We start from the raw sequence: 14,661 nt of genomic DNA, 5'->3' as shown, positions 1-14,661 counted from the left end.
CCCCTGGAGAAGGAAATGGCAACCCACTCCAGTATTCTTGCCTGGAAAATCCCATAAACAGAGATGCCTGGTGGGCTATAGTCCAACAGGTCGCAGAGATTTGGAGATGACTTAGTGACTGAGCGTGCACTCGTGCCTGTATACATCTCTAAGAAGTCTTCACCTAATAAATGGAAGGGAAAAGAAACTAAGGGGAAAAGGTATGTGCCTCTTAAAAGGCCTAAGCAAAAGGGAATATATTCAGAGAAAGAAATCTCATGAGGTTCATTAGAGATTTCCCACTATTTGAATTGTTTTAGTACTACAAGGCAAGGGCTGATTGAAGTAGTGCAGTTGAGTACCCGGAACATGGCTCCAGTGTCAGTTAGAACTGGAAGAGTTTCACCCTCAAACTGGACAAATTTTCTTCAAGTCATTTAAGAGGGATGATTGGGATGAGCTCCTTTTGTTCCCAGGAATCCAGTCATTGAGGACTGGGAGGATGTTGGGAAGGTTGATTAAAGGGCTGAAGGCAACTGAAGCCCTTAAATTTGTAGCAAATTATTTTCCAATGTCCTGACTTCTTGCAAAAATAGCAGAAACTTAGGGGAAGGGGTTCACTTAGAGGCCTTCATTTGCTGAAGTCGAAGATTAAGAATTTTGGCAGTCTTCCTTTTAGGTAACTCATCTAAAGTAAGAGAGTGCTGTTTTATTAGGTTAACTGAGTCTGGAGTGGACACAGTTTCCTATTCCATGCTAGTTCTTTTTACTAGAAGGGAGAGGTCCCGGATCAGCCTGTTACTAAACATAGAGTTTAGAGCTACCCAAATGGAATCAACATCTGGAGAAAGATCAGAATTTGCTTTAAAAATAATCTGAAGTCAGTTGTAATAGTCATAAACACATTCACCAAACTTTTGTGTGCCAGCCTGAATTTTGTTCCAATCAACAGGCTTTAGAAAAGCCCTTGTAATAACTCAATGAACATGTCTAGTGATTGCCTGAGCCTGAACACATAGTAAGTTAGTGTGCTGGTTTCACAGTTGTAATTCTAGAGACCTTTTAGGATTTTTCGTATTAGCTATTTTCATTCGAATTTGGGCGTTGTCTTCACTGACAAGCATATGAACTGACTGATATATGTTGAAGAAACTAGGTTGATAAGTTTGAATGACTAAAGTACTCAGCAAATCTATGAGAATCTTCAGTTACTTTGGGAAAAGGTTTGACTGTCTTGCAGTTCAGCTTTAGTCCAGGAAATAGTAGAGATTAAGGGTTGAGCCTCTGGGTCCCCAAAAGGCTTAATTTGAAAGGGACAGTTTCTGATCAGTTCAGAGGAAAAGGGATTGGGAAGACCTTCAGAGAAAAGAGGAAGTCTGGCAAGAGAATCAGTATTGAGGGACTGGGGGTCTCTATAGGAGATATAGGGGCTTCCCCAGGGCTTCAGTGGTAAAGAATCCACCTGCAGTGCAGGAGTCACATGAGATGCAGGATTGATCCTTGGGTCAGGAAGATCCCTGGAGGAGGGCTTGGCAACCCACTCCAGTATTCTTGCTCGGAGAATCCCATGGACAAAGGAGCCTGGTGGGCTACAGTCCATGTGGTCACAAAGAGTCAGACACGCCTGAAGTGACTGAGCACACAAACACGTACAGGAGGTGTAGATGGCAAGATAGAGAAGGAGGAAGGTGGCGCTGAGGGTGGACCCCGAGCAGGGGGTGCCGAAGTAGAGAGATGGGGTGACAGAGGTGGAGGGAGAGACAGAGAGGCCGAGGAAGAAGAACCCAAGGCTTTGGGAGCCATGGTATCTTTCTTTAAACATTTTCCTCAGTTAATCTGAACATTTTACTTTGCAGAGATGCAATTTTAGTCTCCTGATAATATTTGGAAGCCTCAAAATACCATCAGAATAGGCTTTTCACTTAGCTTTGGAAAATTTAGAGTGACGGTTGTCCAATTTGGTTTTGAGAAAAGTATGCTTAGGGATTTCAAAAGTTCCCCCAGAATGGTCATTGGTATTTTAAATTGCCTTTGGTTAGGCCAATCCAATTTAGTTAGACATAAACATGAAGAATAACCTTGGTTTTCAAACATAAAATGGACCAGGATCACTGTAGGGAAGGGGTACCCTCAAAATATTTAAATAACTGGGATCCCATTTTCTCAGAGCTGTTTTCTCTCGAGTAAGAGAATTATTTTCAAACAACTTAGCTCGAATAGCCCACACTGCATGCAGGTCTAGTATCAGCCAGTTCTAAGACAGCAGTCTGGCCCCAAGAGAGACAGGAAGCTACTCAGCATACTTCCAATAAGACAGCCCCACTCTCCTAAAGGAATGGGCTGATGGCCAGCCAGTTCCAGCTGTATCAGTCTGATTTCAAAAATTGAGTCAAAGTGCCAAATGAATATTCTCATAGGGGAACAAGGTCTTAACCGGAAAAGATGAAACCTTAAAATAGATCCTGAATAAAATCTGGAAAGGTTCAAAATGCAACGAGGGTGAAGCTCAGATCCAGGAGAAAGATTTGCTTAAAAACCTCAGGGTCAGTTAGAAAAGCAGTGAGCATCAACAAATTAAGTCTGGGTACCACATCTGTTTGCTTACAAGCCTCAAAGTGATCAAGGATCTTCACTGGATCTCCCAATGGAACACCAAAATGTTGACTTAAAATAAATAGACTGCCAGTTACATCTCCAGAAAACAACGCTTTTGGTTGGGATGAGCAAACGATTACAATTTGGGGTCTACAACCATGGTGAGGCATGTGAAAGTCCCTGTGAAATGGAGAGAACGCTTTTGAGGGGGTAAAAGGAGTTGGGAGGGCTACAGTAAGCATAAAGTCCATGGTTTTTCATTGGTTCCTTTGTGACAAACTCTCATTGGCTGAGCAGCATCACAGGGTATGAGAGCTCCCCCTTCTGGTCCATCTCCTGACTCTATTTAATTGAGATTTCTATTTAATTTTTTAACAGTAGGAACTCAGTTTTTCACAGTGTAATTATAATTGAGACCAAGGTCCTGTCTAGTAAAGAGCAGTCCTTCCTGATTCATTATGCTGGTCATTAAGTACACACTGCGCTCACCTGGTTTTCTCAGATCAGCTCCTCTACACCAATGTCTTTCACCCTCTGCTTACCAATCTGCTTTATGTTTCTTGTGGTGCACTTGTCATTACCTGGTTTGCATTTTTATAGTTTGTTCCCTTCAAAATATAAGCTTCATGAATGTATGGAGTTTGTCTCATTCACCACTGTATAGACTATTTTTCAGCACTAGAATAATACTGGCACATTGTGGGACCCACTAAATACGTAGTGAAATATAAAATAAGATTGGTTAGGGACAATAAACTGCAGAAAATTCTAAAAGAGATGGGAATACCAGACCACCTGACCTGCCTCTTGAGAAATCTATATGCAGGTCAGGAACCAACAGTTAGAACTGGACATGGAACAACAGACTGGTTCCAAATAGGAAAAGGAGTACATCAAGGCTGTATATTGTCACCCTGCTTGTTTAACTTCTATGCAGAGTACATCATGAGAAACGCTGGGCTGGAAGAAGCACAAGCTGGAATCAAGATTGCTGGGAGAAATATCAATCACCTCAGATATGCAGATGACACCACCCTTATGGCAGAAAGTGAAGAGGAACTAAAAAGCCTCTTGATGAAAGTGAAAGTGGAGAGTGAAAAAGTTGGCTTAAAGTTCAACATTCAGAAAGCGAAGATCATGGCATCCGGTCCCATCACTTCATGGGAAATAGATGGGGAAACGGTGGAAACAGTGTCAGACTTTATTTTTGGGGACTCTAAAATCACTGCAGATGGTGATTACAGCCATTAAATTAAAAGACACTTACTCCTTGGAAGAAAAGTTATGACCAACCTAGACAGCATATTGAAAAGCAGAGACATTACTTTGCCAACAAAGGTCTGTCCAGTCAAGGCTATGTTTTTTCTAGTAGTCATATATGGATGTGAGAGTGGGACTGTGAAGAAAGCTGAATGCTGAAAAATTGATGCTTTTGAACTTTGGTGTCAGAGAAGACTCTTGAGAGCCCCTTGGACTGCAAGGAGATCCAACCAGTCCATTCTGAAGATCAGCCCTGGGATTTCTTTGGAGGGAATGATGCTAAAGCTGAAACTCCAGTACTCTGGCCACCTCATGTGAAGAGTTGACACATTGGAAAAGACTCTGATGCTGGGAGGGATTGGGGGCAGGAGGAGAAGGGGCCAACAGAGGATGAGATGACTGGATGGCATCACTGACTCGGTGGACATGAGTTTGAGTGAACTCCGGGAGTTGGAGATGGACAGGGAGGCCTGGCGTGCTGTGATTCATGGGGTTGTAAAGAGTCGGACATGACTGAGCGACTGAACTGAACTGAACTGAACTGAGGGACTTCTTTGACAGTCACTGGTTAAGTATCTACCTTCCAATGCTGGGTGTGTGGATTCAATCCCTGGTTGGGAGCTAAGATCTCACATGCCTCATGGTCAAAAAACCAGAACATAAACAGCAAGAGCAATATTGTAACAAATTCAATAAAGACTTTAAAACAGTTCACATTAAAACAAAACAAAAAAAAACTTAAAAAAAGACTAGTTAGTTCATTGAGCAGCCCAAATCCCAGCCAATGTCCTCAGTGCCCTCAACAAAGAAGCTTGCAGATCTTCCTGCACAGGAAACCACTTTGGTTACAGTTTTAAATTATTTTATTTTATATTGTAGTAAAGCTAATTTACAGTGTGTTAGGTTCAGCTGGATAGCAAAGTGATTCGATTACATATATATATATAGATAGATAGATAGATAGATACATTCTTCCTCATTTTTTTCCCCATATAGGTGATTACAGGATAGTGAGTAGAGGTCCCTGTGCTATACAGTAGATCCTTCTTGATTATCTATTTTATTATAGTAGTGTACATATGTTAACCACAGACTCCTAATTCACCTCCTCTCCCCACTACATGTATACAATGGAATACTACTCAGCCATGAAAAAGAATGAACTTATGCCCTTTGCTGGAACATGGAGGAACCTAGAGATTATCATACTAAGTAAAGTAAGTCAGACAGAGAAAGACAAATAACATATGATATCACTGATATGTGTAATCTAAAAAGTGATACAAATGAACTTCTTTACAAAACAGAAAGAAACTCACAGACTTCAAAAACAAGGGTGAGAGTGAAGCAATTGAAAAAGCAATGAAACAGGTATGAAGTATAAGTGCTATTGCCCTAATTTTAATTGATATGGTGCTGTATAATTTATAGAATATTCCTCATTCATTTGCCTATTTATTCACTACCAAATACTTATTATCACAAACTTTGCCAGACTCCAGAAATATGAAGATGAATAACATACAGTCTATGCCCCTGAGTTACTCGTGGCCTAATCTTATTTGAGCTTCACAATAATACTGCAAGGCAAAATTACTATTGGGTTGGTCAAAAAGTTCATTCAATTTTTTCCTTAAGATGTCTCTGGTAGTTCTTAGTTGTTTTTAACTTCACTTGAAACAATTTTTGTTAGGCTGTATTGTAACAGCTATCATATCAGTGTGGATTTTTAAAAAAACATATCAAAATTGATAAATTTTTGTTCAGCCACTTTAATATTGAAGATGAAAGAAGTAAAGCAACATTTCTGTCATATTATGCTTTATGATTTCATGAAAGGCAAGAAAAAGCAGCTGAAATGGAAATAAAAATAATTTGTGCAGTGTATGGAGAAGGTGCTGTGACTGATCGAACATGTCAAAAGTGATTTGTGAAGTTTTGTGCTGAAGATTTCTCATAGGACATTGCTCCGTGGTCAAGGGGACCAGTTGAATTTGATAGTGACCAAATTGAGACATTAGTTGAGAACAATCAATGCTATATAATGTGGGAAATAATCGACATACTCAAAATATCCAAATCAAGTGTTGAGAATCATTTGCACCAGCTTGGTTATGTTAATTGCTTTGAAGTTCCATGGAAGTTAAACAGGAAAAAAAAAAAAAAAACCTTCTTGACAATATTTCCTCATATGATTCTCTACTTAGGCATAACTAAACCATTCCATTTTAAAAACAGTTATGGGAGATGAAAAGTGGGTACTGTACAATAATGCATAACAGAAGAGATAATGAGCAATTAAAATGAAAAACCACCAACCTCACCAAAACCCAGTGTTCATCCAAAGAAGTTGATGATGTATATATGGTGAGGTTAGAAGGGAGTCCTCTACTATGAGCTCCTTTTGGAAAAATACATGACTAATTTCAACAAGTACTGCTACCAATTAGACCAACTGAAAGCATCACTTGACAGAAAGTGTCTGGACTTAGTCAACAGAAAACCGATAATCTTCTATCAGGATACTGAAAGACTGCATGTTTCTTTGATGATCAGGTAAAAGCTGTTACAGTCTGGCTGGAAAGTTCTGATTCATTCCCATATCCACCAGACATTGTACCTTCAGATTTCGATTTACTTCAGTCTTTATAAAATTCTCCTAATGGAAGAATTTTCAATTCCCTGGAAGACTGTAGAAGGCACCTAGAACAATTCTTGGCCCAGATGTAGTTTCTCCTTCCATTTAATTGCAAATATTTATGATAACAGTAATAGTAACAACCACTACCTTTTCTGTCTTTTCATAACATATTTTGTATCAGGCTCTGGGGTAGACACTTGACATATAACATTTCTTTAATCTTCATGCAATACTATCAGGCTTGAAGTTGTCATCCCCATTTTGTGGCTGTGCTGTGCTGTGCTTAGTTAGTTGCTCAGTCATGCCTGACTCTTTGTGACTCCATGGACTCCAGCCCACCATGCTCTTCTGTTCATGGGGGTTCTCCAGGTAAGAATACTGAAGTGTTGTCATGCCCTCTCCAGGGGATCTTCCCAACTCAGGAATCGAATCCAGGTCTCCTGCATTGCAGGTACATTCTTTACTATCTGAGCTACCAGGGAATCCCCCATTTTTGTGGAGGTAGGCATAAACATCAGCAAAAAGAACAAGATGGGACATGGAGTCATTCTGTTGGGGCTTGAGAGAAATATCCAAAACTTGTAAAGCTCCTTGGAATAGGTAAACTTGCCCCCAAACTGATTTGTCTTTGTCTCTTGCCATTTCATTGCCCCACCATCCCCAGACAGTTTATTGTTTCTCATCTTTGTCTTTAGTACCAATCTATTTCTTCCTTCCAACATCTGTATCATCGTGATGTCCCTTACCGGTACAGTTGTCTGGAAAGCATTCCGGACCAAGTACAGCACTTGTCATAGAGTAGGTTCTAATGAATACTTGTTGACTTAACAAATATTCTGAAAGTCTGTGGAGCATGTTATATATGTCTGATAGCAACTCAAAGAATATTCTGGGGAAAAGAGAATGAACAGGAGTCCAAGCTGGCACCCCATACCAGTGCTCTTGCCTGGAATGCCATGGACGGAGGAGCCTGGAAGGCTGCAGTCCACGGGGTCGCTGAGGGTCAGACATGACTGAGCAACTTCACTTTCACTTTTCACTTTCATGCGTTGGATAAGAAAATGGCAACCCACTCCAGTGTTCTTGCCTGGAGAATCCCAGGGACGGGGGAGCCTGGTGGGCTGCCGTTTATGGGGTCACAGAGTTGGACACTACTGAAGTGACTTAGCAGCAAGCTTTACTCTAAAGGAATGAGTCTCGACAAGGGTGCCCACTCTCACCACTGCTATTTAACACAGTTTTGGAAGTTTTGACCACAGCAATCAGAGCAGAAAAAGAAATAAAAGGAATCCAAATTGGAAAAGAAGAAGTAAAATTCTCACTGTTTGCAGATGACATGATCTTCTTCATAGAAAACCCTAAAGACTCCACCAGAAAATAACTAGAGCTAATCAGTGAATATGGTAAAGTTGTAGGATATAAAATCAATACACAGAAATTCCTTGCATTCCTATTCACTAATAATGAGAAAATAGAAAGAGAAATTAAGGAAACAATTCCATTCACCATTGCAATGAAAAGACTAAAATACTTAGGAATATATATACCTAAAGAAACTAAAGACCTATATATAGAAAACTATAAAACACTGGTGAAAGAAATCAAAGAGGACACTAATAGATGGAGAAATATACCATGTTCATGGATCGGGAGAATCAATATAGTGAAAATGAGTATACTATCCAAAGCAATCTATAGATTCAATGCAATCCCTATCAAGCTACCAATGGTATTTTTCACAGAGCTAGAACTAATAATTTCACAATTTGTATGGAAATACAAAAAACCTCAAATAGCCAAAGCAATCTTGAGAAAGAAGAATGGAACTGGAGGAATCAACCTGCCTGACTTCAGGCTCTACTACAAAGCCACAGTCATCAAGACAGTATGGTACTGGCACAAAGATAGAAATATAGATCAATGGAACAAAATAGAAAGCCCAGAGACAAATCCACACACTTATCTTTGACAAAGGAGGCAAGAATATACAATGGAGAAAAAACAATCTCTTTAACAAGTGGTTCTGGGAAAACAGCTCAACTACTTGTTAAAAAATGAAACTAGGACACTTTCTAACACCATACACAAAAATAAACTCAAAATGGATTAAAAATCTAAATGTAAGACCAGAAACTATAAAACTCCTAGAGGAGAAGACAGGTAAAACACTCTCCGACATAAATCACAGCAGGATCCTCTATGACCCACCTCCAAGAATATTGGAAATAAAGGCAAAAATAAACAAATGGGATCTAATTAAAATTAAAAGCTTCTGCACAACAAAGGAAATATAAGCAAGGTGAAAAGACAGCCTTCAGAATGGGAGAAAATAATAGCAAATGAAGCAATTGACAAAGAATAAACCTCAAAAATATACAAGCAACTCCTGCAGCTCAATTCCAGAAAAACAAACGACCCAATCAAAAAATGGGCCAAAGAACTAAATAGACATTTCTCCAAAGAAGACATACAAATGGCTAACAAACACATGAAAATATGCTAAACATCACTCATTATCAGAGAAATGCAAATCAAAATCACAGTGAGGTACCATTTCACGCCAGTCAGAATGGCTGCTATCCAAAAGTCTACAAGCAATAAATGCTAGAGAGGGTGTGGAGAAAAGGGACCCTCTTACATTGTTGGTGGGAATGCAAACTAGTACAGCCACTGTGAAGAACAGTGTGGAGATTCCTTTAAAAATTGCAAATAGAACTGCCTTATGACCCAGCAATCCCACTGCTGGACATACACACTGAGGAAACCAGAATTGAAAGAGACACGTGTACCCCAATGTTCATCGCAGCACTGTTTATAAGAGCCAGGACATGGAAGCAACCTAGATGTCCATCAGTAGATGAATGGATAAGAAAGCTGTGGTACATATACACAAAGGAGTATTACTCAGCCATTAAAAAGGATACATTTGAATCAGTTCTAATGAGGTGGATGAAACTGGAGCCTATTATACAGAGCGAAGTAAGCCAGAAAGAAAAACACCAATTGTATGGAAATACAAAAAACCTTGAATAGTCAAAGCAATCTTGATGGGATTTAGGAAGATGGTAACGATAACCCTGTATGCGAGACAGCAAAACAGACACAGATGTATAGAACAGTCTTTTGGACTCTGTGGGAGAGGGCGAGGGTGGGATGATTTGGGAGAATGGCATTGAAGCATATATATTATCATATGTGAAACGACTTGCCAGTCCAGGTTTGATGCATGATACAGGATGCTTGGGGTTGGTGCACTGGGATGACGCAGAGGGATGGGATGGGGAGGGAGGTGGGAGGGGGATTCAGGATGGGGAACACATGTACACCTGTGGCAGATTCATGTCAATGTATGGCAAAACCAATACAATATTGTAAAGTAATTAGCCTCCAATTAAAACAAATAAATGTATATTAAAATATCTTTTAAGAAGAAAAAAAAAAGAAAAATATCCGTGGAAAATGCATGTTTGTTGTGTTCATGTAAGCTCAATTTTCACAAGATACATTATCTAAAATGAAAAATAAATAAATAAATAAAAGAATGATTCTCCCTTGGTGAAATTTAAACCCTTATCACCTGGGTTGGTAGAGCAATGTTGGGGAGTAAGAGGTTGAGCCACGTGGTCTTCTAGTCACAGGAGTGGCAGCCAGCCTGGACGATGGGAAGAATTGTTTTTATTCCATCATTGTCGTGGAGTTGAAAACTGGCTAGCAGACCTGGAAATACAGTTTGTGGAGCTGGAAGAAGAGATGAGCACAACCGGCCCATCCATTTGATGGGATTCTGAAAGCTCTTCACCAAGTTGATGCTGCTTTCCTTACTCAACCCAATGTCACCTCCAACTTGCTAAGAGTCTGGGTTTTCTGTGAGTCTGGACTGAGACCAGCAGAGACTGGAAAGAGAGACTAAAACTTCACAGAGAATTCACCAGCAAAACCAGACATGTGCACAGCTTCCCAACCTGGCCACTGTCACTGAGCCTGACCAATGGCCCTGGACCCAGGGAAGGACACCACAGCAGGGAGAAAGCCTGATTGGAGAATGGACCAGAAAGCAGAATGACAATCATGGAGCAACTTCTTGGGCTCCCTGAGAGTTCCTGAACAGGAGCTTTGGCCTCAGAAAAATCTGAGTTTGGATCCTTGCTCTTTCTGTTTCTTTCTTGGCCAAGAGCTTTTCAGGTGTTATTTCACTTGATTCTCACAGTGACCTAGGTGAGGCTCCACATGGAACGTGAAGGTCACAGCTAGGACCAGAACTCAGTGCCTGCCAATCCCTCAACAGGGACTCTTTCCCCTGAATCCTGTTGCTTCCACATTTTGCTATTGTGGATACAGAAGAAAGTTTTCCCAGGGTGATGGCCCAGAGAAAAGAGAAATCACTTTCAGAAAGGCCGTTTTTTCAGAAAATGTCCATGACCATTGTTGTCAGAGGAGGAACAACTCCCTGGTGATTTTCCTTCTAGAAAGTTTCCAGCATCAGGTGGAGCAGGGCTCACAGTGCTCGAGTTTGTGAATCTGAGCCTCCAGCCTTCAAAGGGTTGATGAGAAAGAATGTCTTTTCAAAGGGAGAGGAGAGAATCCATAGGCAAGGAACCCCAGGGCCCTCAGACTATGAGGAGATGTTCTCATGGAACCTGTGCCTAGGGCTTAGCTGGGTCCTATTATCCTTTACCAGGAAAGCTGCAGTCTTGGGCCCATCTTTTCTGCAGACCATTCAAGAACAACAGTCATGCACTGGGCAGTGAAGCAGAGCCTCAGGGATGTCTTTTCCACAACTTAAAAAAAAAAAAAATTGAATTTGAATCACTTTAGTAATGCAAGCTTTGTGCAACTCCCCCTCCCTCCCGTCCTGTTGATAAGCTGCCTTCATTCCCCTTCTCACCTGCCTGGCTCCTGTGTTTGGAATCCTGCAGTTTGTGGACAAATCTTTAGGTGGATCTTATTAAGTACTTTTTGAAAAGGTGATTGAAAGGGAGAAGAGTGGAGGAGAGGAATGCCCAAAACTAGATTAATTTTGCACCCTCATCCTGGAGTAGGCTCTGTTCTTGAAGGAGAAGGTAGAAGTGGGAAGATGTATCGCTCACCTGCATTTCTGAGAACTGCTAGCAGAGAGTTTCAAGGTCCCTCCTGGATTTGAATGATGGACTCTTACAAGTGCATTCTGGGGGACTTCCCTGATGGTCCAGTGTTAAGAGTCCATCTTGCAGTGTAGGCAATGAAGGTTTAACCTCTGATTGGGGACCTGGCATCCCACAAGCTGTAGGACAATAGAACTAGCACATCTCAACTGGAGAGAGGTGTATATGAAAGTGAAAGTGTTAGTCTCGATCAGTTCTGTCTGACTGTTTGCAACCCCATGGACTGTAGCCCTCCAGGCTCCCCTGTCCATGGGGTATTCTCCAGGCAATCATACTGGCGTGGGTAATCATTCCCTTCTCCAGGGTATCTTCCTGACCCTCCTAAGTGATTAAACCCGCATCTCCTCTTTTGCAGGTAGATTCTTTACTATCTGAGACACAGAGTTGTGTATGCATTGCTTCATTTTGTCTTCATAATAACCTTAATAAGTACAGACTGTTAGTATACCCATTTTACAGATGAGAAAACTGAGACCTTTAGAGGGTATGAAGCCTATTATAGGTGATACAGTCAGGAACAGTTGGAGTAGCAGTCCAGAAACATAGCCTATGCTCTTAACTACCCTCCTATACTGTTTCTACATGAGTGTGAAAATGTCCCCTTACAAAAATCCAATTCTAGAAGGAATAATTCCATCACATTGGCTACACACACTGCCAAGCTCTGGTACAGGCTCACTCTACCAAAATGTGAAAGCAGTGGGACAGAAACTGGGGGAGGTGAGCTCTGTTTGGTTAACTAGCTTTCATCATACGTCCTTGGGCCCTGGGCGTGTAGTGTCCAAATAATCTTCACAAGGCAGTGTTATTTTAGATGGCATTTGAGAGAGTGACACACACACACTTCCCATATAGGACTGTGGGGTCAGCTGCCTGGCTGGCAGCCAGCAGAGAATTCATGGAACTTGGATGGGCTTCAGAACTGGTACTGAAACCATTCAGCTTATCTTGTTGAATTTATTTTTGTTTATGGGAACTTACCATCATGGGAATGCATCCCTGTGACAGTCTGAGTGCCCAGGACAAACCAAGAGAGTGGAACAACAGTTCCAGGAAAGCCTGGTTCAGTTCTGAAAGGGCAGATTTAGAGGGAGGCAAACTTTTAGTGATGGAGAAAGATCACAGAGAGTACCAGTTTGATGCACCATCACTCTTTGGACACATATGAGCTTTGTTTACAACTCTTAGAGCTTTCTATTGAAGTTGCATCTCACTAGCAAGGCTAGAATTAAGATAGGATAAACCATTGTGGAAAATCAGCCCCCAAGGCTACCCTTCAGGCTTTAGTCATCCATTCCAACTGTATGGCTTCCTGAAATGTACCGGGTGCTTTCCAAAGCTGAGATGTGAGCAATGGTAGAGCAAAGAAGGCTAGGTCATCAACGGGCATAGGTCTCAATGTACAGCTTAACTTGCATTAGTTATATCTTATAGCTGAGCTTTCTAAGGTTTGTCACAACTTCTTGCAAGTCCTGGGAACAGGGACTTCGAGCCAATTTGCCTGTTGACTGAGTACCAAGCCCATTTCTTGATTTTTGTTTCAACACAGGAGCACAGAGATTGATACAGAATAGTGAGGAGGTACAAGTTTGTTGGATGAATGGATAAATAAACACATTTGAATATGTGCTCAGTTGTTAAGTCATGCCCAACTCTTTTGAGACCCTATGGAGTATAGCCCACAAGCTCCTCTATTCTTGGGATTCTCCAGGCAAGAATGCTAGAATGGGTTGCGATTTCCTTCTCCAGGGGATCTTCCTGACCCAGGGATCGAACCCAGGTCTCCTGCATTGTAAGCAGGTTCTTTACCTTCTGAACCACCTGGGAAGTCCCTATTTGAATCTGATCAAACTAGATATTAAATATATTTCATGTCTGGTCAGAAAGCATCTTTTTTCCATCATTCATTATTCATTTATTTATTCATGCTTTTATATATATATATCTATATATGATCCAGAAGATCATTTCCAATAATTAAAAAGAACAAAATGAAGTTCAGTCACTGATGGTTTTATAGTCTGTGTGTCAGCAAGGTCTCTCTCACCTATCAGCACTGGGTACTTAATTCTTACTTTATCTATTATATTTTCTGGAAACTTATCTTTACTTGGAAAGCATGGATATATTTCAACAACTGCCAGGTAGTGACACAGAGACAAATTCCGGCTCTGCTTCCTCACAAGAGGGAACAGGATCAATGTCCAGGTGGGTAAAAATGCAGAAAAACAGAGTTAGCTAATATTCACTTTGGAAGAGCTTTTGAAAGCTTTCAAGGTATCCCCGGTGGCTCAGGGGTAGAGAATCTGCCCACTCTTAAGCAGAAGAAATGTTTATTTGAAGTTCATCAATCCATTGTGTTTTTCCTTGTCTTCATTTTATTTCAATTCAGACAAAGTGAATTATATTATCTTTCATTTTAAATGGCATGAATAATACAATCTTGCATTTGTAAAAATTCTAGATGCCTCTGTATCCATCCATTTATGCATTCTTCCATCTAACAACATATTCTCAGAGGTCTAACAAGAGCAGAGTTTCCCAATTTTCCTCCAGTTGAAAGATTTCGAATCATTTGAATTTTAACGGTGAGTATATGTCATTCCTACCAATAAAACAAAGTCCTTATTATTTGCATAAATAGAATAAATTGTAAGGAATCTAGGTCATTGAAAGAGTGACTTGGCTTAGTAACTGGGTGTTAAGATCTTGGGGAGGGGGTGAATTTGTGCACCATTGTGTTAGTTTATTTGGAGTTTTCTCTTCTCTTCAGGTACCAGACATGCTCCAACAATGGACTGGTGGCAGGGTTCCAGAGCCGCTACTTCGAGTCAGTGCTGGATCGAGAGTGGCAATTTTACTGCTGTCGCTACAGCAAGAGATGCCCATATTCCTGCTGGTGAGCCTGGCAGCCAAACGCAATCCCTTACGGCTACTGGGATTGGAGGGGAGCTTGGGGGAGTGTGCTTTGGTCCACGTTTCTAGTTGCAGACAAGCATCAGCCATCACAAACAAGTTTTAAATATAGTAGCTAGCCTATAGAAG

The 14,661-nt window shown here is 40.9% G+C and overlaps 1 protein-coding gene across 1 annotated transcript in view; it reads left to right on the top strand.

Moving 5' to 3' along the window:
- Positions 1-14,661, top strand: part of DPT (dermatopontin) — a 36,793-nt gene that overhangs the window by 5,007 nt on the left and 17,125 nt on the right. The window contains exon 2 of the mRNA XM_005690613.3: positions 14,390-14,515. Within this exon, the coding sequence (XP_005690670.1) occupies positions 14,390-14,515 (126 nt within the window). The remainder of the gene's footprint in view (positions 1-14,389; positions 14,516-14,661) is intronic.

The sequence above is a fragment of the Capra hircus genome, chromosome 16 (genome assembly GCF_001704415.2).
Source record: "Capra hircus breed San Clemente chromosome 16, ASM170441v1, whole genome shotgun sequence".
Classification (NCBI taxonomy): domain Eukaryota; kingdom Metazoa; phylum Chordata; class Mammalia; order Artiodactyla; family Bovidae; genus Capra; species Capra hircus.
This window is presented reverse-complemented; position numbering and strand designations above follow the sequence as displayed.